This window comes from Myodes glareolus, chromosome 27 (genome assembly GCF_982192425.1).
Source record: "Myodes glareolus chromosome 27, mMyoGla1.1, whole genome shotgun sequence".
Classification (NCBI taxonomy): Eukaryota; Metazoa; Chordata; class Mammalia; order Rodentia; family Cricetidae; genus Myodes; species Myodes glareolus.
Window position 1 is genome coordinate 25,438,610 of NC_142052.1, and position 22,164 is coordinate 25,460,773.

The following is a 22,164-nucleotide window of genomic DNA, read 5'->3' on the forward strand; positions in this document are numbered from 1 at the left end:
CAGGCAGTGTTATATAAGCCCTGGAAGTCACACTCTGTGCTCTACTGATTTACACATTGGGTTTTTAAACCTAAAATTATTCTGTGAATAAAAAAAGAAGCCCACATGAAATAAGTCTGCTTAGCAGTTGATGCTGTTAGAAATAAAACTGATGAAACTTTTATAGCACTTCTATGCACCAAGTCTGTCACAAGCACTTTACACGTAGATTAGATTATTTCATCAGCTTTTTATTCCTTTGACATAGGTCCCGTTTTTATTCCTACTGTATAGACAGGGAAATTGAGACAGCAGAGATTCAAGTGTTTATTTATTCTGATCAATATCAATAAGCCACAAATACCAATACCTGCAGTCAGTTCTTTAGGTTGAATTTTCTGGTTTGCAAGGAAAAAATTTGATTCTATCCGCCCCTCTTTAGTTAGGCTATGGGAAAATAACTTCACAGTTCATTAAATATCATCATGTTGCATTTCCTGAGGACTAGAAACAGGGCCAGATCTAACTTTTCAATAACACACTCTCTAAAGGCAAAATAGAAACACAATGTCACCAGGGGCTTTTATTGCTTTTGTTTCTCCCTTATTTGTTAGAAACTCACTTTTGCTGTATATAAAAGTTCAATAAATTAATCCAGAGATTCAAAGTGAGTCATTAGCTTAATGCGTACAGTCTGATGGAAAACTGGTGCCACTTAAACTTTATTACAGAAAGTTACACCAGCGGAAGTTTATGGAATATATCACTCTCTGCTACGTTGTTTGTACAAATAGAAGATTGTATCCAGCATAAATCCAATACTCTGAATTTAAGTTAAGCTTTTAGAGCTGAAGAGGATCACAGAGATTACATCATTCAACAGAGGCCCGGGGGATTAAGAGATTTGCCTGTGGCTCTGCAGATGCTGAATACCTACCCCAGATTGCAGCAGCCTGGGGCGATGCCTGATCTGCTGCTGCAGCCTGCGGAAGGTGCATCACAATGGTAATAATATGGCAGTAGCCCCTGTGTTCAATTAATTCCATCTTCTGGAACTCTGCTGCCCTCTGCCCTCTGACCCCTGCTCTTCTGCCCACTCTGCAGTTGTTCCTCTTAGAGCTATGTGGGTCTTTTAACCCTTTCTTAGAGATCTGATGGTGAAGGCCTATTTCTAGAGCACTAAAAGCTTCCCAGTTAGCAAATGCCACTGAGCTCCTTCCGTCCTGAAACCAAGCACCTACTGCAGCATGGCTGGTCACTCGCAGGGAGCAACACATGCTAGTGACACTTTTCTTGAAAAGCAGTGTTTCTGTCTTCTGCAGTGAGTCTCAGATCGCCCTCACAGGAAGACAGAAGGGAACTGTACATTTTTTGTTTTCTGGTCTTGACAATTGGCAATGTAAACTAATCCTGAAATACAATAACAGTGCTGTGCCTTATGCGAGCCATCGATGCAAGACCACGAGCATCAAATAGAGATCAAATAGAGAAACAGGAATGGATGGGGAGGGGGCATTAAACCTGGCACCCCTGTAAATGAACCTGGAAGTTAACTACAAGTATTATAGGAAAATAGTACTTACTCAAGGTTCCATTCTACTTAAAAGACAAACTCCCAAGGGCCACATACTTCTCTGTGTCAAGTCACACCCTGGAAATGGATCAATGCACTCATACCTCTGTCATTTGGGGAGAAGGTGACTACAGTCTTAACAGATGAATATTTTGGATTCACAAAATTGTTTACTGTGCTCTAGAGTCGTGAGTTCCCAGGCAAAACAAGGCAAGATTACGTTTAACTGTTTGGAAATTTTTTATTAAAAAAAAAAAGACTTTAAATACTAATGTTACCTTCCATACAGGTGCAATAATACTCAGTAACACATGGTGGACTTGGTGTTGTGAGTTTAGGGATTAACAGTCCAGTCTAGTTGCTGGCGCCCTCCACATACCCTGGTAGCAAAATGCAAACATCCTTTTGAAAAATAGAGTCCTTTGGAGAGCTGTAGCGCAGGAGCAGGGTAAGGCAAGGGAACCCTCCCACCAAGCTCCTGCTTTAGGCTTTGACGTCACCTAGAGAGATCAATTCGAAGAGAACCAACTCTTCTAGGCTCTTCAAGAAGAGGGAAATACAAAGCTTGTCATTTATTCACAAGCAGCTATGGACAAGGTCAGCAGCAGAGTATAGGGGCGAGGGGAGTCGCGGAAAGGGACAAAGAAAAATTGGAGTAAAGTGCAGAGTTATTGTCAAAAATATATTATTTTAAGCCTAGGAAAATTAAGAGATTTTTATCTAATGAACTAAATTGTGACCTTATAATACATCTGGTTTTCATGGAACATACAATCACCATCGGACATAAAAAGACGACTTTTTTTTTTAAATTGTTGTCTACACAAATCTTGTGAACGCAATTCAAGGATAACGTTCTGCAGCTCTTTGGATATTGAATGGTTTCCTCGGACCTGTCCACAGGGAAACGGATTGGGGTTAATGTAGGGGTTCCAGTGGGACTCTCCTTTCCCTGCCCCCATCTCGCTAGGTAGAAGAGTTTTCCAGTTCCGGGTCCTCTACTCCTGGGGTGTGAGACCTGGAAATCAGAAAGAGTTTCTCCTTGTTTGTAAACTGCCTCTGCACAAACCGAGACTGCTCCGCCCTACTTGTTTCTGGACTGGACCGCTCCGGGGAGCTAGGCTCGGCACCGGGATCCGCGGCATCCGCACAGTCTAGCCCTTTCCGGGCCACCACGTCCACGACCGACTCCACAGAGGTGTCGGCCTCCCTCAGGGGGGTGTAGCCCTTATTGCTGCAGGACTGCTTATCCGACTGAGATCCGGGGGAGTCCCGACGGACGAGGGGCGTGTCCTCGGGGCACAGAGGGAGCGAGGGCGTGGCGGCTGTATCCGGAGGGCTGGAGTCCAGGTCCGCTGCGTGCGGGGAGGGCGGGGGCTCCGGCGACGGTTGAGCCCGGTAGTCCAGGAGCCCGCTGGTGCTGCGGCGCCGCCAGGCCGCGTACCTGCCGGTCCTGGGCAGGCGGCCGCCCTGCCCCCTGGCGGTGCATGCTGTCGCCGAGCCCTCGGGCTCCTCCGGCTCACCGGACGTCCAGCGCGCCCCGCCTTCGGCTCCCCGGAGGTCAGTCAGGCTCAGGTCCAGTTCTTCCCTCGGGAGATCCCGGGATCCGCGCTCTCCGGGCGGCCTGTGCCAGCTGCAGCTTGCTCCCTCCGAGTCCCCATCTCTGTCCCGGTCCCCTTGCAAAGGCAGCAGTGCAAAGGCGCTCAGTGAGGAGCCCACGATGGAACTGGCGGTGCTCTGGCGACCCCAACTCCCGGTAGGGCTGCAGGGCGCCGGACTACTGCTGCCACTGGCGGCCGCGGTGACAGTGGCAGTGGCCGCAGCCACCGCGGCAACTGTGGTCCGGCGACGGCCAGCCCCGCTGGAGCGCTCACGGTAGATACTGTACACCGCCTCGGCCAGGCTCGGGGGCTCCCGGGGACAGCGCGGAGATGAAACGAGGTCCGGCGGGGACCCTGCATCCCGAGTCCCACTGCCGCCTCCTCCCAGCCCGGCGGGGTGGGGCCATGAGCCTCTGGCCAGCATTGCAGTGGCCCCGAAGGCATCTGCAGAGCCTGTGCAGCTACCAGGTTTCAGCTCCAGGCCCCGAGATTGCACGTAGCTGAGAAAGCCATTGAGCGGCGCTGCCCTAGGGGGCGCAGAGCCGGGGGCGGCGGTGGAGGAGGAAGCTGCGGCTGCAGCGGCTGCAGCTGCTGCTGCTGCCAGATCTTTGGCGCGGAGGCTGTGCACGTCGATGACGGTGGAGTAGAGGTCCCGCAGATTGATGATCTTGGTCTTCTTGTCCCTGTTCTCATGGAGCACTGCGTTGGCGCAAATGAAGAGGAAGATGCCGATACCCATGATGAGGGGCCCAAAGACCTTGAGCTTGTCTGAGTGCAAGTAGCCTGAGACAATTCGGAAGAAGAAGCCCACCGAGGTGGAGGAGGAGGGAGAAGAGGATGTGGCTGCAGATCTAGTAGGAGGCGAACTCCTGGGCCCGCCCACAGAACTAGAGTTGACACCCCCTGGGGTCCCAGAATGGCTCTTGGTTGGGTTTTTGCTGCCACTGCTGTTGTTGCCAGTGGTCCCAAAGCGATGGCTACCTTCCACAGGCAATAGCTGCTTGTTGCCTCCTCTGTTGGCTGCGTTGGCCTTTGGCCAGTAACCCACCACGGCCATGGCGATACCCACCAACAGCACTAGGATCCCGCAAAGGGCAATAAGCCCCGAGATGGAGCACAGCTTTAGTTTGCCTTTCACCACCACCACGTCGTTTTTACGCCTCTTCTTGGCTTTCCTCTTGCGCTTAGGAACCTGGCTGGGGGGCCGGAGGGGATCCTGCTTTCTGGCGGATATCCTCAGTAGGCCACCGGTGGCGATCATGGCGAACTGGTGGGTGGAGTTCAGGGCTAGCCCCTAGGGCTGGGGCCGAAGCTTGAGCGCCAGCTGCCCTCTAGATGCTTGGCCACCTCCTCCTGCAGCAAAGCAGAGGAACACAGTCAGAGGGTGCGGGCTTGGCTGCAGCAACATCCCCCGTGCTAGGGTTGCCCCTGATCCTGGATCCAACTCCAGGTGTGTCTCCACCCCCACTTCAAGGCCAAGTGCCGTGTACGCAGACCAGAGATGGGTCTGTGTAACTGAAGAGAAAGGTGGTTTGAAACAGTTTGAGAAAGCTTTCACCACCACCACCCCGCCCCCACATGCTGCAAGGGTGACCTCGTGGTACCGTTCATCTGAAAGCCTCCTGGCTGGCAGCCAGTGGAATTCCTACCATCCTTATAAACTCAGTGAATGTGGGGGCTCCAAGTAGTGTGCGAGGACTTTCTTGGTCAACACCTCTGTGTTTTCACCCTGCCTCTCTCTGCAATGGAAAAGTTCCCCAAAGGAGGGGCTTCCAGAGCGTCAGGCCTCCAAGCCAGGAGATTGCCCCATGTGAGTCGAAAGTCACTAAACAGTTCTGGAAGTTAGTAGTGTATAAAAAGAAAGGAATTCATTTCCCAGGATGAGAGCGAAACACCACACACTGGCAGAATGGCTTACTTCAGATAAGTGACAGGGTGTATTGTCCAGAAAAAATCTCAGAACTACTACTTCAATACCAACAACACATCTTTCCATAACGTTGCCTCTTGGCTACTCTGGTCCTAGGGCAATGGGTAAGCACAGCCCCTCCCAGTCCTCTTGTCGCCACCCTGCAACATCTGGAAAGCTTCTTGGTGTGGAATATTTCCATTTAGGTAACTGTTATGTAACCACACTCTTCCTTCTGGCTTTCTGTCCTCCCCTGGAGGAACTCCCTGTAAAGATCTCCTGTACTAGACTTCATCAGGGAATCCGAGAGGTCCCCTGCAGTCCCCGTAAGAAATAACCTTTCTCTTACGTGGGAAAATTTCAGTATTAAAACAACAACAGAGAACTCTGCCACAACAGCGTCTGGCCCTTTATTAAGGTACCAAGAACCCCAGTGTTTAAATGAATAGTCAATTAGCTGGGTAAAGCAGTCTACATAATAATGCTGGTTTATAAGAAAGCATTTCCACACATAAAAGCTGTTCACTTCATCCTTTTCTCTGAAGGTCATTTTGAGGAAGAGGAGTGGTGGCTACGGTGGCCTAGTTCTGGGAAGCTCTTTGGGTTGTTGGCTATACAGTCTAAGTAGGCACAAGAACCGACGCCTGCTGGTGGTTATCGGTCAGCCATCAAGAGTCCCATTCTGCTGGGTCCTCAGAGTGCATTCTCTGTTCCAGTGGTTGTGTTGCCTCCTGCAATAGAGATGCTAAAATTAAGGGCATTATGTGGCTCTTAAAGATACAGAGGGCCACCACAGGCCTTGGAGTATATGATTCCTTCAAGACAGTCCACGTAGTAGAATAAATTATCCTTGGAAAATGTTAAGTAACTTGGGTAGAATTTTGCTTTTAACTGGTGCTTGGGTGAATAACTCTGGCCCCTGATTCTTTCAGAATGTCAGCCTGGGTAGGATCTTTTCCCCACAGGGCAAGCAAATAGCAGTCAGGTTTTTATATTGCTTGGAAACCGGCATCTCTTTGGAACTTGGTTGGAATTCAATAGAGAAATGTTAAATATTTCCGGGGGTGGGGGTGCAGAGTCAACGGTGAGACTATATCTGCAAACCTTTAAAATTTGTTTTTTTTAAAGGTCCCAGGCCAATAAACATAAATACTGAATAGACATGACAGACTGTCCCCATGCTTATATTTACTATATGGTTGCTACATAGATATTGTTGTTTTAACTGAACTGTAAGGCTCCAGTGTCTTGAATAATCTTGAGGTCTGGATTGACTTCAGGAGTCTTTAAGGTCCAGGCATTTTAGAAACAAAGCCAGCTCCAGCCTGCAGGGTGGCTCTCTGAAGAGAGACGTTTGGTTGGACACAGATCAGGTGCCCCCCACCACCACCAACCCCGTGCTGGATGTCTTTTAGGAGGAAGGGACCTCCCTCTTCTGCAAGCCAGTTTACATCCCGCAGAATATAAAGAAAGTTGGAATGGATTTCAACAACGGTTTACAGACGATATTTAAAATTAGTTTTTAATAGCTGGTAATTAGTTCGCTAGTTTATTATGCTTTCAGCTCGCTTTACAACTGAACTCCTTTTCAGTGTCTCGTGATCTGGCACAGAATGCTGACAAAGGTCAGGTGCCACGGAAAAGCCCCTTTGATGCTTTCCTTAGACCTAACGAAGAAAAACAAACTTAGCAGCGGATGTCGTTTGCCTTCTCTACTGGCTGCCTGGCGTGAGTCCTGCCTTGGTTAAGGAATGGAGGATGGGGAAATCAAATGAGGGATGTCTAAAAATACAACTGCTTCCAAGAGAGAGAGATTCAAGTTCTCTGCTCATGATGGATCGAGCCCGGCGTCAGAGACTCAGGGCCCCAGGTTGCGCCCCATACTGTGCCCCGCACCCAAGCTAGGTCCTCGACCCCCCGCCCCTGGCCCCAGGGCCGTGCATCTCTTGCCCTTGCTTTGGTCTAGTCACATGAGTACAGCAGCTGCAAGTCCGCCTCTGGAGGGAGGACAGGCTGGAGCGACGTGAAGGCAATCCCCAACTCGCCTTTTCTGGGCAGCGCAACCCTGGTAGCACGCCCAGGAGAACACCTGGCTCGGAACATCCGCCAAGGGGCCTGGGCTGAGGGACAGGCGGGCTGGTGAAGGGCGCTCGGAGGCCGGGGATTGACAGGATTGCTCAAAATGGAGGCACTCTAAGCAAACAATAATCTCTCACTTACCCAGGGAGACCGGGGCAGCTCGGGAGACACAAAGAACCATGGAGAAACTTTTCAGCCCGAGCCGACGGCGGAGCGCAGGGACAGCGCCCTGGGGCCCCGGGCGCAAAGGCTGGACAGCTCGGCCGGGACGAACCTGCTCCAGGGGCTCGCTGGTCCCTCGGGCGCGGTGGCGGGAGCCATTTCCAAGAGTTTCCAAGAAGTGTCAGGTCCTCCGCAGCCCGCGCGCCGCCTGGAGCCCTTCTTCCCTCGGGCGCGCCACCTCGGCTGCCACTGTCCCCTCCCGTCGCGCTCCCCGCTGGCCCCTGCGGCCGCGCGCTTGCCGGCCTTGCGCTTCTTTTGTGTGGCTGCGGCGCGCCGGGCTTCGCCGGGTGGAGTTGAGCCCGCGGCGGCTGCTCCGGGCGGCCGGACTGGCGGCTGTTGCTAAGAGACCGGAGCCATGACACAGGGAAATTGCTGCAGGATGGCAGTCGGTACCCGGCCCGGCTTGGCTCTCAGGGGGCGCACCCGCCCCCCGCCCCGCCCCCAAGACCCCCAGACCCTCCCTCGCCCGCCGCCCGTCCCTTCGGAAGCGACTTGTCCCTCTTCCCAGGAGGGGCGTCAGGGGAGCCGACACCTGCACCGCGCGCTTGAGCCAGGTCGGGGCGCGATCGCGCTAGGCAGGTTTCTGGACGCCACTGAGCCCCAAACTGCCTCAGCTGACAGCTCCTTCGGTTTCTTCCAACTACCTGTCTGAGCAGCAAACCCAAGAGGATCCAAAGAAAGGTCAACCCCTCCCAGGGAGTCCCCTATCAGCATCCTGAAGCCAGAGAGTAGTCTCCAGGTCCCTGTTTCTTCTGGCCCCTCTCCTCTCTGTTCTCCTTTTTCTTTCACCCCCGTCACATACACACCCCCACCCCGGTTGGTTCTATTTTTCTCTTGTAGCTCCTACTCTACAGAGTACATAGTCTCGCTCCCCCCTGCCCGCTCCCACCTACACTTGGGAGTTTGTAAAGGCCCCCAAGAACACAGTAAGTTGTCCTCCAGCGAACCCCGCCCGGGAGGGGCGGAGCGGGCCCCACAAAGCTGGGCGCATCACCGGACTCACGAAAACCTCTGTCAGATGCTATCGCACTTGTGCAGAACTAGGCTGTGTAACCTGTGTAACCGGCCTTAAGGAACCTCGGTGACTTCCTGGGATGTGGACAGGAGGGGTTCATTTGAGATTAGGATGGGTTTGGAGATGCTCCCTTAAGTGGACCCTGCTGTTCTGAACCCTCGGAGGTTACCCACGCCCTCAAATCGAAACTCATTCTCCAGGAATGAGAATCAGGGTTAGCATCAAAGAGAAGAGGTGGGGGTAGGGAGGTTGTCCAAACTCCCTACGTCATTTGAAAGGAAAAGAAGAGCACACACACACACACACACACACTGGGCTGCTCGCGGGGGGGGGGGGGGGGAGGTTGTAGCACCTATTTCCCATCTTCCTTCTTTCAACTGACAGGGAAAAGAGTTTTCAAATGGAATTTCCCCACGGAGTGCCGAGAAAGTTAGAAAGGGTTCAATTAGTCATTAAAACGGGGTGGCCAGGATTCAGGCCGAGAGGAACAGAAAAGCACATAAAACCAAGACTGTCTAAAATTTAGCATCCAAGCAAGGATATTTGGACGGTGACGGTAGTGGGTGCTGTTTACTGTTCAAGGGTGTAACAGAACGACTCTTGAACCTACAGATCCAGCCTTTAGGTTGTTCTAAAAGTACGCAGTGTCTCGGGAATATGATTGCGCATAAAGAGCAAGAAAGACACTGAATATAAATAGAGGGTCCATGATAAAGGTGAATGACAATCAGTGAAGCAGGGATGGAGGTGCTGGGGAGATTGGAGGGACAAAGGTGGTGTGAGTCCTATGAGACTGTTTCCAAGGTAACCTCTGCCATCTTTCCCCAGACCTATGGACCTGGGCTGTGATTGGAGTTTCAACCCGACCTCCTTCCATGCATTTTTGCTCAGCACCAGAATATTAGAAAACAAACGTCAACAAAGGAAGCACTTCCGACCCCACTGAGGAATGTCTCCTTTTACGGGAATCCCTGCAAAGGAAAAGTAACTCAGCTCCTTCCAGGGGTTTGCTAAAGCCCTTTGGCTCAGAATCCCCGCATTTCTTGAACCCGATAATGATCTGGTGTTTTGTACAAAGATTGGACCCTGCAGCTCCATTTCATCACAGAGCTGACTGCTAAGGGCCAAATGGCAACTCTCACCCTCTGTCCTGCAGGACCACATACACACAGGAAAAATAATGAAGATTTAAGATTTTAGGCAGATCAAGCAGGTTAACGGTGCCACTCTCTGCATAAATCATCATCACCAGGTGCACACTGAAAACTCGTCTGATGGTGAAGAAAAAGAAATCTCTATCTTGACAAAGCAGGGGTTGTAGCTTCATGCTTCTTACACTGATGACTAGTATCTCTGGTTTTTGTTTAAAGTCTTCCTTCCAAACTGGGCTCCTTTGGTACTTAGAACTGCTCTCAGCCACACTCAGTCCTTTTCTTTGTTTTCAGCTCAGGATATCAAAGGAAATCAAACATCCATCTGCTCGCACTGGAGGCTTTCCTTATCTCTGTACTGCATCATCACCGAACCTTCCCAGGGCCTTTCCAGATGTGCCAAGGTCTTTGCGAAGCAACAAGGAAGCTCTTGGCCCTTCTGGTCGCTGCCCTCCATTTCACTGGCCACTGATTTCTGAGGTTCAAGACATACCCTTGTTCCTGCTAGGCTGAGGGTCAAGCTAATTCCCTGATGTGTCAGGATCTAAGTACTCTGCAAGATACTTTGAACATATGATTATCGTGAGGGGAAAGATTAACTGGATACCCACCGTTGCATTAAACTCTGGCTCGTAACTTTGTATTTTCTCTTAAAAAGGATCTGTATTTCTTGGAATGCCATCTTGCAGTAGACTTCCTGTCCCACTGATGTTAGAATCTGCTACCCGATCTTCCACAATATTTCTGGAGCCTTGGGTACAACAGTTGCCTTGTAGATGTACTAGTTGGGGCTGGGATCACAGTATGTTCTCTGCAACCATAGACAAAGAACTATAGCCAACGAAGGAATGCTGACGGAGAAGATTCCCCAGCTGGTTAGCCAATACCAGTGGTCAGCCTCCAAACATATGCATGCAAGTGACATTATAGCGTCTGAGCAGGTTATATTTACATTTTTAGGGGAAGAAAAAAACCACATGTATTAACAATGAAAGAAAAAAGACCTGGATTGAGGGAGAGCAAGGAGGGTAAATGAGAGGAGGTGGAGGGAGGAAATGGAAGAGGGAAAATGTAATTATATTATAACTTCAAATACCCCTCATATAATGTAAGAAGTCACTCATCATATGGTCATTTCATCCACCTAGACCTGCTGGACCGCCTGCACATCTGGGCGTCTCCATGCCTGGCAGGGTATAGTGCTATACTATGTACACACTCAGACCTCCGTTAGTCTCAGGAGTCTGCCCACAGAAGATGGCCTGCTCAAGCCAGAAGGTTGGCAGATCCCACCTCTGCATGGCCCTTCCTCCCTCAGAGTGCTCATGCAATGGAAAGTGAGCTTGGGTTCTAACCAACCTCCTCCAGTAACTGACTGCTCAGTTTAAGTAACTAAATCACGTAATCTCGCCTCCTTCAGCTTTCCCATCCACAATGGGATAATGATATTAATACTCCTAACATGACTGTGATGAGGGTTAATAAATGGAGCTTATGTAAGCCCATGCTTAGTACATTGTAAGCACTCATTACACTTAGCTAAGTCCATATTGGATTGAACACCTCCCAGCCTGACTCCCTCACTCTCCTCACCATTCATATTTACCAGGGTCTACGTGGGACCTGCTGTGAGCAGCCCACTCCTGTCCTGAACCATCTACAGAATTTCCAGAAGGCCGATCTGTAGGAAGAAAGCACTTCTCCACTATTGGTTCACCCATTTTATGATTAACTAGGGCACTCCAATTTATTTATTGAATTTATGGAAGCCCAGATTTTAAACCCATACAGTTCTTCAGTCAAAGCATAAATCAGTGAGAACAAATAGAACATTCTGCTGGTCAGGGGCTTGAGGGTGTCATAGAAAAGATTCCCAAACTACTGGAAAGTATAATACCGGAGAAGAACAAAACATAACCTTGGCTAGAGAAAACGGAACCTCTCCTTCCTCTCCATTGTATCTTCTCCACTCTTTTCATATTCTGACAATAACAACAGCAAAATGGCAAGCATGCTTAGAAGAGTGAAACAAGGCCCAGGCACACAGATGGAGTCAGTAGGGTATAACATGAAAACACCGTCCAGAGAGCATATCCCCTAAGTAACTGCTGCTTCTGGAACCCAAGTTCATGTATTGTGTTTTACCTTCAAGGCAATCTTATTGCCTTTTTTAATTGAATTTTTTCCATGATATGCATAGGTTAGAAAGGGAGCCTGAGAAGTCAGAAAGCATACAGTACAGCCCTGGACTACAGTCTATGTATTTTCCTGGGAACAGGGAGATAGGAGAGAACACAGCGTAAGTCCCAGTGCAGCAATGAAACGGCAGGCGAAGCCCCAGGATAGCATTTGCACAGCTGGGCTTTGCTGAGCCCTGGGGTTTCCTGGAGGTAGCACTTACGGGATTGTGCTCCAGCCTGTCCCTGAAGAACACTGCTGTGTGATCAAGGGACCGGTGCTTGCCTCAGCTTCCAATCCCCCAGAGTCCCACAAGTAAACCTCCGAAGAGAGAACTTTCAAGAACTTACATTTCTGGTGTTAAGATCATAGTCAGGACCATTTCTTGGGCTTCTGAGAGTTACCAAAGAGTCCAAGCCCAAATGAGGATCAGCTGATGCAAACCTAAGTACCTCCCTTTGTACACATCCAGCAGGGTCTCCAGCTTTTACTCCAGACAGATAGCAGGTGTCAATGACAGCCTTCACTTGCTCTCCAGTCTGGTTCGTTCATACCATTACAGCCATAAAAATCTGCTAAAGGTTGTTTTCTCTAACGAGTAGGTTCGTTTTCGCTCACTTAGTTTTTCTCAAATCGCCTGAATTTCCTACCATTTTTCTATGTACACCATCAAAGCCAGATTTAGTGCCTTTCAAAGTAATCGAGCCTGGAGAACAGGAGGGCTCTGGCAGGCCTGAAAGCAGATCAAAGCCGGGCTCATCAAGGGCTCTGCAGCGAGAGCCTCCTCAGCGAAGAGAGGCACAGTTGGATCTGGTTTGTCTTCCCAAAATGTGTCTTCACGTCTACCTCAATGTTCTTACTATCCTGCATACTTTTTAGCATTACAGGTAGACAACTTATCCTTCTGAGCTGCTCATGGCTCCTATGTCCAAGCTTAGAACATTAACTGTGCTATGAGCCGCTATGAGTACGCAGCAGGAAATAGAAGGCGCAGAAAGACAAGGAATTGCAAAAGCAAAGAGTCAAAAGGTCCAAGATTGCTACTTGGGTGGCAGGTCTTTGCTTCAGCCAGTGAGTACTCTCCTAAGTGGCTCTTGTGGTTTCTCAATGGCCACTGTGGTTCCTATAGTATCCACCTGAGAGATATTTGTGGGACACCTAGTGCTTCCAACCACCATGCAGACACACAGTGGGGGCAGCACCATCAAACACATCCTTCTGCGGCTGTTAGTAAACAAGCCACAAGCAAAGGGAGAGAACTGTGGATCTTGGTAAGTTTTATGAAGAAATTAAGAGTCTGGGGAGAGGTAAGGATGGGCAGCAGGAGCGAGCATGCTAGACCTTCAATGAAGGCTTTCTCAAGGACACACAGCCTACTGAGAACTGGAGGCTGAAAATTAAACAATCGTTTAAAAGTCCTGGACAAGAAAATAGAGGCGATGGCCGTATTAGCATATAATATAGTTAAGTTTATCGAAATAATTAATAATCAATGAAAGGGAAAACCAGAAGGTCGCTGGGGAAGCCTCAGTTCCTCCCTGCTAGTGGTGGCTGAGAGGATGATGGGGCTGAGTGTTCAGAGGGGGCTCTACCTGACGCCACACTAGGTACTGCGGGGTGTAATGCGGAGTGAGACACAGAACGGCTCTTTAACTTGCTTTGCACTCAGCCTGCAGGGGCTCCCTTTCCTATTCTGTCCCCTACACATCACATCACCAGCGCCTCACACTCCTAGATCCATTATGTTTGAATCGTCAGGGTTCCTTACACCCCACATCCCTGTCAACAAGGAGCAGGATGGGTCTCTAGAGTTCTCGCAATGCTTTAGAACATCACTGGCTGCTACTGAAAATACAACTGTTGTGTCTTAGGGCTCAAAACTCAGTACCGTGGAGTGGATGAAGAACCATAATAAAGAGTTGCCCAATAACTTGTTAGTATGTCTGTCTTCCAGATGACCTTGGGGTAGCATCTGCAGTATGTTCAAGGTCAGTGTTACAAAGAGAAAGCCAAAGAGAATGCTTCCCCTTCACAGATTTATACCACAAAGTGTGCACATTAAAAACACAAAACAAATAAACCGGTATCCATAGGGTTTCAGCCAATGGGTCTCTCCCGATCCTATTAGAACCGTAAAGGAAATGCTAACTGCTTGAAATGCTCTCGCTATAATAACACGTGTGTTTGTGTTCTTGCTTTTTCCTCCCGGAAAGGGAAAATCACTGCATTTTCCCTGCAAAGTTTGGCTTTGAGTTGTATAAAATCTTCCTGACAATCTGAGCTGGCTTCGCTCTGCTGAAGAAGATTGAAGTATCATTATGTAGGAGAAGTACTGCAAATATTTCTTTACTGACACATAGACTCCCGTATCATTCCGTGACAGGCAAAGTAAAGTAATTGCACAGCTTCCTATGGTGGGAAGATATTGGTGTTCTAGACTGTGAAATGATATGCAGATAAATGGGAGTGATGTTTCAAGACATTCCCGATGGTTGTTGCTTTCCAAAATCCCTACCGCAGGGACCTGGGTTTGGCTGTGGTAAAAAGGAGAGAGGAACAGATGGGAAAGAGGGGAGAGGAGAGGGGAGAACACACTTAAACGACAAAGGGTCTTAAGGTGGCTCTGTCACAGGTTTCTTTCAAAATATTCCCAATCGCTCACAGTTTCTGACTCTGATGATACGAATATTAATATATTGAGAGTAAAATAATACTTTCTGGAGGCTTGGTATCAATCAGAGTTACAGCTTCACCTTTTGATGTTTTAGTTAAGGAAATTATACTGTTCCAATTTATTGAGATAAATATACATACCATCGAGATGGAAAATCCACAATGCAGGGGGAAGAATTAGGACAGATCATAACTGACAGCCCCTCAGAGGCGTTCTCAGCAGAACAGTGGTCTGTCTAAAGGCTATTCTAGAAGAATGAGAACAGGAAGATGAGGACTCCATCGCCTAAAAAGAAGGAGTGGAAGGAACAGACCAGCAGGGTGTTACAGTGAACCCACAAATGAGGACTGACGACTAGTTTGGAGTAGAGGAGCCGAGTCCTTCAACTTAGAGGATATCTTAAGACCCCTGGACCCCACCAAGAGCATTCACTGGCTCCCCGACTTTTTGTTCCCATCTCTACTGGTTTGTACTAAAATGTCATGTTCGCTCTGTCTCTAAGTAAGACAGGTTCTTAATCACACCCAAACAGTGGTTTTGTACCTTTGTCCTGGCTGATCTTTTCGCCCCATTGGAAAGGTGGAGGCTTGGAAATGTCCCATGTATTTAAAAGATACAACGTGTCGGGTCAGACTGGATAATTTCATCCCTTCTTTGCTCCTGCAGCAAAACAAACAAACAAACAAACAAAAACTCCAAAGGCACATTGAATAACTTTTTGGACCCTATATATATTAATTCATTATTTAAATGTTGAATAATATTGGATAGTTGGTATTGAATGATGTGATTAAAGGCAAAACATCTTCTAAAGGTTCACCCCTTTCTTCTGAACCTTCATATTCTCATAGGCATGGAAATATAGAGATCACACAAAGGTCATTTGTGCAATGATCTTTAGCCCACGTTTCCTGTTTCTCAGAAATCCTGATTTATACAAGACGTGATGTTTATACAAAGTTCTCAAACACAGAGATGCTGTCAGGTTTGGGGTGATACTGTTCTGAACCTTTCCATCACTTGGATTAATGGTAGCCAAGCTTCCTCTAAAGGTGGGATATGTCTCAATCTCAACACCCTTCTTGGAACAAATCCTAAAATAAGGTCTTGTATGATTTTGTACAGTGTGGCTAAGTGCCTCTCAGAGGTCCTTGTGATAAAGTTCTCCCTGTCATTCTATGGAACTGTTTGGACATAGTGGAATCTTTAAGAGATGGAGTGCAATGAGGAGTCTTCCATCCTTTGGGGAAAAGGGACCATAATACTCCAGTCCCTTCCTATTCTTCTCTTCTGCATCTGGCCATAAGCTCACCAATGCTCCCCCATAACATACCACTGTAGGCCTGGAGCAACGATGTCACACAATTACAAGCTGAAACCTCTCAAACAGTGAACTCAAACAAACACCCATTGACGTCATCAACTTTATAAACGCTTAATAAACTTTTAGAAAGCTATGCCAGGTGCTTGTCGCCGTGATGGACAGTTGACACTATCACATATCAATGAGCGAGTGGTCATACACAGGAACACAAGGAACATCAACTATGTAACAAATACTTAAGAGAACCTCACCACTGTGAGTTACTGTCTGATAACGCATTTTCCCCTAGAAAGGGAAAAGAATACAATCCTTCGATCTGAGCCATGGGACACTCTGACCTGGTTATGAAACAGCCGCATTGTTCAAGAATATAATTTTAAAAACAGACCCTAAGTTATGAGAGCCAAGGTTAAGTTAGTGGGAATCTCTGTCTTTGGCCATCATTTTTGCCTTTGTCACTTAACGTCCACCTTGGTGGTCTGGCCTCATCCCCGGTTGCTTCCTTCTCTGACATCCAGATCTATTTCACCGCTGCTACTTCTCAGGTTTCCTTAGCTCATTAACTCGCTCCTTTCCCAGGACAATATCCCAAAGGTGCTCGTTGGCATTTTCTCCAGCTGAATGGCATTTTCCTGCCCCAAGCACATTTTCTGCACCCAAGCCCATCCTTTGCCATCATCTCCAGTCCTCGCAAGCATCTGCATGACCTCCTTCAAATGCCATGCAACAGAGTGCTGTTTACTCCCTCCTGCAGATCATTAGGGAGCACACAGGCGCTCTGGGCCACCAGGGGAATTCCTCTCTCATTATTTACATTTGAGATCTCACTGTCCACAGAGGGATGAGCACCAAGGGGCTGAGCTGTTTTAAAACAGACAAAGAGTTCAGGCCCAACGCATTTTGAGTGCACTTCTGAAGATATATCCCTTGGATATCTTTTATATGAACCGGAGAATGCACTCACATCCAATTCAGACACGCCGATGGTGTTTCTGTGCTCAGTATGGACAGACAGACAGAACAGAGAGATAGGTAGGGAACCAGCCAAGACATGTGTGGAACATAAGTGGTAGGTTCTCTGAGAAAAATCTTATAAGGAGAAATTTCAGATTAAAGGATATATACAAAAGCTTACTACTAGTGTTGAACAAAATGAGAAAGCCCATCACCCCATCTGTACTGCTACCTGGACTAAAGCCCACACCTTGAACAAGAAGCAAACCAAATATATTCGAGATAAAAGAAAACCAAATATGTAAATGAAAAGCAGGAAAAATGCTTTTGAGAAATGGAGTTTAGTGAAGAGTCCTTAAGCATGCTTTGAAAGCACAATCCAGGGAAAAGAGGAGGAGTTGGTAAGTCGGGATTTATTGGAAAGAAAAGAACCTTTGCCAGCTCTGTGCAAAGGACGCTGCTGAAAAGACGAAACTACTTATCTGGGAAAAAAAAAGTATCTGGAGTATGTAAAACTTAAGAGTGAAACAAAACTATCCTCATGAGAAAAATGGTCAATATACATGAGCCAACAGTTCGATGAAGACAACAGAAGAACGCACAGTCTATGAAGAGAGGCTTATGCAGTGCTGTTGGCCATAAGTGCTGTCTTTAAAAATGCTGGAAAAAAAAAGAGAGAAAAAAAAAAAGAGAAAAAAAAATAAAAATGCTGGGAAGAGAAGTCACGCCATGTAACAAGGCTCACATAGGAGGTTTACTAGAAGTCGAGAGAGAAGGGGCACAGAGGGGGATAGAGACCAGTCTGTGAACAAGAGCGGTGGAAGAGAAAGAGAAAGAGAAGCAGATGGGGGGGGGAATGGTAGATGGGCAGGTCCATCTTTTAAAAGGATACATAGTTAATGTACACAGGGGTGCTCTTAATGGCTTTAGCTGAGGATGCATCCTGTCAGGACCCCAAGGGCGGGCCAGTACAGATGCCTGAATACTAACAATAAGAAAATGAAAATTTATCTGTGTAAAGGAGCGCTTTTTGTTATTGTTTTTTGTTTCTGTTTTTTTTTTTAAATGGGTCGAAAAAGAAATCAGAGAAACATCACCCATCACAGTAGCCACAAATAACATAAAATACTTTGGAGTAAGGCTCACCGAACAAGTGAAAGACCTGTATGATACAAACCTTAAGACTTGGAAGAAAGAAATAAAGAGGATACTAGAAAGTAGAAAGATCTCTAATGCTCTTGGGTAGGTAGAAATAATATAGCAAAAATGGCAATCTTACTAAAAGCAATCTATAGATTCAATGCAATGCCCATTAAAATCCCAGCAAAATTCTTCATAGATCTTGAAAGAACAATACTCAACTTCTTATGGGAAAACAAAACAAACCACAATAATCAAAACAATCCTGTACAACAAAATAACTTTTGGAGGCATCAAAGGTCCTAACTTCAAACTCCACAGTACTGAAAACAGCCTGGTATTGGCATAAAAACAGACAAGAGGACTAATGGAATCTAATTGAAGATCCAAATATTAATCCACACACTTATGAATACCTTATTTTTGACAAAGAAGCTAAAAATATAAAATGGAAAAAGAAAATCATTGAACAAATGATGCTGGCATAACTGGATATCAACATGTAGAAGAATGAAAATAGAACCATATCTATCGTCATGCACAAAACTTAATTTCAAATGGATCAAAGTCCTCAACATAAAACCAACATACTGAACCACACAGAAAAGAAAGTGGAAAGTACACTTGAACACATTGGCACAGGAGATCACTTCCTAAATAAAATCCCAGTGGACACTGAGTGCAACAATTAATAAATGGAACCTCCTGAAACTGAGAAGCTTCTGTAAAGCAACGGACATGATCAATAAGAGAAAATGGCAGCCTACAGAATAGAAAAAGATCTTCACCAACCCCACATTGATCAGAGGTCTGATCTCCAAAATATGCAAAGAACTCAATAAACTGATTATCAAAATAACAAATAATCCAGTAAAAAAAATAGAATGCAGACCTAAACAGAGAACTCTCAACAGAGGAATCTAAAATGACTGAAAGACACAGAAATGTTCAACATCATTAGTCATCAGAGAAGTGCAAGTCAAAACAACTCTGAGATTCCATCTTACAACTGTAAGAAAGGCCAAGATCCAAAACACTGATGTCATCATATGCTGGAGAGGATGTGGGATAAATTGAACACTCCTGCATTGCTGGTCAGAGTGCAAACTGGTATGGCCACTTTGGATTTCAGTATGGCAATTTCTCATAAAATTAGGAAACAACCTACCTCATGACCCAGAAGTAACATTTTTGGGTATATACACAAAGGATGCTCAATTGTACCACAAGGACATGTGCTCAACTATGTTCATAGCAGCTTTGTTTGTCATAGCCAGAACCTGGGAATGCTAAACCTAAATGCTCCCAGACCAATGAATGGATAAGGAAAATGTGGTACATTCACACAATGGAATATTTACACAGCAGCAAAGAAATAACGACATCTTGAAATTTGCAGGCAAATGGATGGAGCTAGAAAACATCATATTGAGTGAGGTAGCTCAGACCCAGAAAGACAAATATAATATGTACTCACTCATAAGTGGTTTTTCAACATAAATAAAAATAAAAACCCAGCCTACAATTCACAATTCCAGATAACCTAGACAACAATGAGAACCCTAAGAAAGGTTTACACGGATCTAATCTACATGGGAAGTAGAAAAAGACAAGATCTTCTGTGTAAATTGGGAGCAAGGGGACCATGGAAGAAGGGGAGGGGAGAGAAAGAGAAGAGAGCAGAAAAAAAATATATAGCTCAATAAAAACAATAAAAAAGAGATTTTTGTGAAAAAATTAAAAACAGTGGTGGTACAATATGTTTGTGATGAAAAACTGCATCTCTGGAATATTTTTGTAGGAAAGTGGCAATCAAGAAAACTGGAAACATTGTCATCCCATGGTCCAACCTTCATGCACCCAAGCTTTGTCTAAAGAAAAGCTCTGGACACACAGTGACATACACTGCTGTTCACAGTAGCTTTATACGGAATAACTCAAAACTGAAAAGGACAAAATGGACTTTAATAAGTAGAACAGTAAACATGCTGTGTTGTATTTTAAATACCGCCTAACAATAACCAGCAGCAAACTCTATTGCTAAAAGCAATAACTTGATGACTCTCTCTCAAGCGCTTCAAAACATTCATCTCAGAAGGGTCATATTATATAATTTCTCTCATGTCGAATTCTCTTCCAAAGTCCCAGGGATGGCTCACAGACAGATGAGTATCACTGGTTACAGATGGTGGAGGCCAAGAGAGGGATGCTTCACTGCGAGCTCACAGAAGAAAAGTCTCTGTGGTGACATGACAGAATGGTTCGGAATAATCTTGGCTTCAACAGTGGTGACTAGATCTTCACAGTGATGAGACTACGAAACGTTTCGCCTGCACATTGCTCTGGCGTCAGTTTCCTGGTTCCGATGAGTGTTATAGTGATGCACGTTATAGGTAACCCCAGAAAATCCATGTCCAGAATCTCTCCCTATTAGCTTTGCCACTTCCCATGAATCCATTTTTAAGTTAAAACTGACAAAACAATACAGATATGCACATTTTATAGATCTTTATCAGAACTAAAATACAGAAGATGTAAATTTCAGAAGTCTGTAAGACTTCTCAATGCTCAACATTATAAAACACATATTCCCACACTAACTTTCAGTGAGATGTTATATCCAAGCCTGGTGACACAGACCTATAATCCATACTAGTTGGGAGACCGAGGCAGGAGAATTGTAAACTTGAAGCCAGTCTGGTTAATGGTGAAACCGTGTTTCACAAATGAAGAGAAAAAAAGACAAAAGAAAAGAAAATCAGGTCTTCAAAGAATAAATTCTAGGTATAGTAAACATTTTATTGCAAAATGATTATACCTCTAATAAAAAAAAAACAAACCAAAGACCAAAGACCTTGCAGATTAATTATATTAGACCCTGGGGTAGTAAGATGATTTCCCCCCAGTAAAGCAAGATCAAATTCATAAAAGACTGCATTATAATTTTAATACTCTAGCTAATGACCATCAAAGTAAAACACAAAAGCAAATTGCTAGTCGAGACAACAAAGGGTCGTTATCTTTTATATTTAAAAATTGTTTCCAATACCTACAAGTGAGAACTCAGCAAGGACCATCCCCATTCCTCTGGGACCCCAGTTCTAGCTGTTTTCTATCCCACACGTGGGTGAGCTCGCTTAGTAGAAGGGCTGTCTGAGCGCCTACAACCGAACAAGGTATGACAGAGAGTTCCCTTAGAGCCAGCCTTTCCAGAGAGGACAGGGAAGCTGAGAGTCATATTTGTTTGTTTTATGGCTGACACCACAGAAGAGGAAGAGGTTCTTGCTTTTGTGATTCACTTGGGAAACAGAATTCCACTTGAGGGAGAATGAGGATCAAGAGATGGGGGTGGGGGCATCTAGGGAGCCCTTGCTTCTGAGACCCAGTAACCCATGTAATAAGTTAGTTCCTTTTTAAAAACCTGTGTTTTCCTCTGGACATGGTGCTGAACATCTTTAATCTCGGCACCCAGAAGGCTGAAAGAAAGGCGTCGTAATTTGGAAGCCAGCCTGAGATGCGCAGCAAGAGCCTGCCTCAGAAAACCAGCCAAAAGAGCCTTTCAGAGTGGCGCTCTACGGAGCTCTCTGTGGTTTTATTTTCTTCAAACGGCAGCGGTTCCATTGTGGACTTCTGCTTCCACGCAATTAAAAGAAGCTGCCGTTTCACGTCTGTGCCTTTCTGACTATTTGCCCCACGAATGCCTTTCCTAGCTCTCCCACTTTCAGTTTTATCTTCTTCCAAAAGTCCTTTCCACAGCCTTCACCCCAACACTGTGGATGCAGGTGTTGGGCCTTTGATCTGCAACTTTCACATTGAGTCTCATGGAGGGAGAAGACCTTTGGGTCCCTCGGAGGACAAAGCACATTGGGCTCCTGGTTAGAAGCCATTTAACAGCGTGAGGAGTTTTGGGAGGTTGGATTCCCTTCGCCTTACAGCCTCACTGGCTTTACATCATATTGGTCAAGTTTCCATTCTTGTGTACCCGGATCTGGATCATTCAGACTTCTTACGGACTGCCCAGCTAATTGGGTTAAGCCGCTGATCTTGAAAGGAGCTGCAAGATGCTTCTGGAAGATTCCCACAGCCCTCCGCTGGACACCCCAAGCTCCAGATCCCTGTTATGTAACCTCTGATTTCCTATAGTGAGATAAGGACAGTGGGATCCTATTTAAAACGTCTGCGGAGCCTGACCATGCAGTGGGTCTAAAGAGCTATGTGAATTTTTAGCAAAGACCATCAGTATGCTTAAAGGTACCAGATGGATGGGGAAGCGGTCTGTTTAGCCCCAGGGGAGATGCGGCATGAACAGTAGGTTCCCTGCACTCTTTGTCAGCATAAACATCCGCTTGTCAGCTTGGTAGGACG

At 46.4% G+C, this 22,164-nt stretch overlaps 1 protein-coding gene across 1 annotated transcript; it reads right to left on the bottom strand.

Moving 5' to 3' along the window:
- Window positions 1-293: 293 nt before the first annotated feature.
- Window positions 294-7,766, bottom strand: Tmem200c (transmembrane protein 200C). Its single transcript, XM_048435500.3, has 2 exons — window positions 7,283-7,766; window positions 294-4,506 (listed from the first exon to the last, which is right to left on the bottom strand). The coding sequence occupies exon 2, from the start codon at window positions 4,412-4,414 to the stop codon at window positions 2,519-2,521; it is 1,896 nt and encodes a 631-aa protein (XP_048291457.3). The 5' UTR covers window positions 4,415-4,506; window positions 7,283-7,766; the 3' UTR covers window positions 294-2,518.
- Between the last annotated feature and the right edge of the window lie 14,398 nt (window positions 7,767-22,164).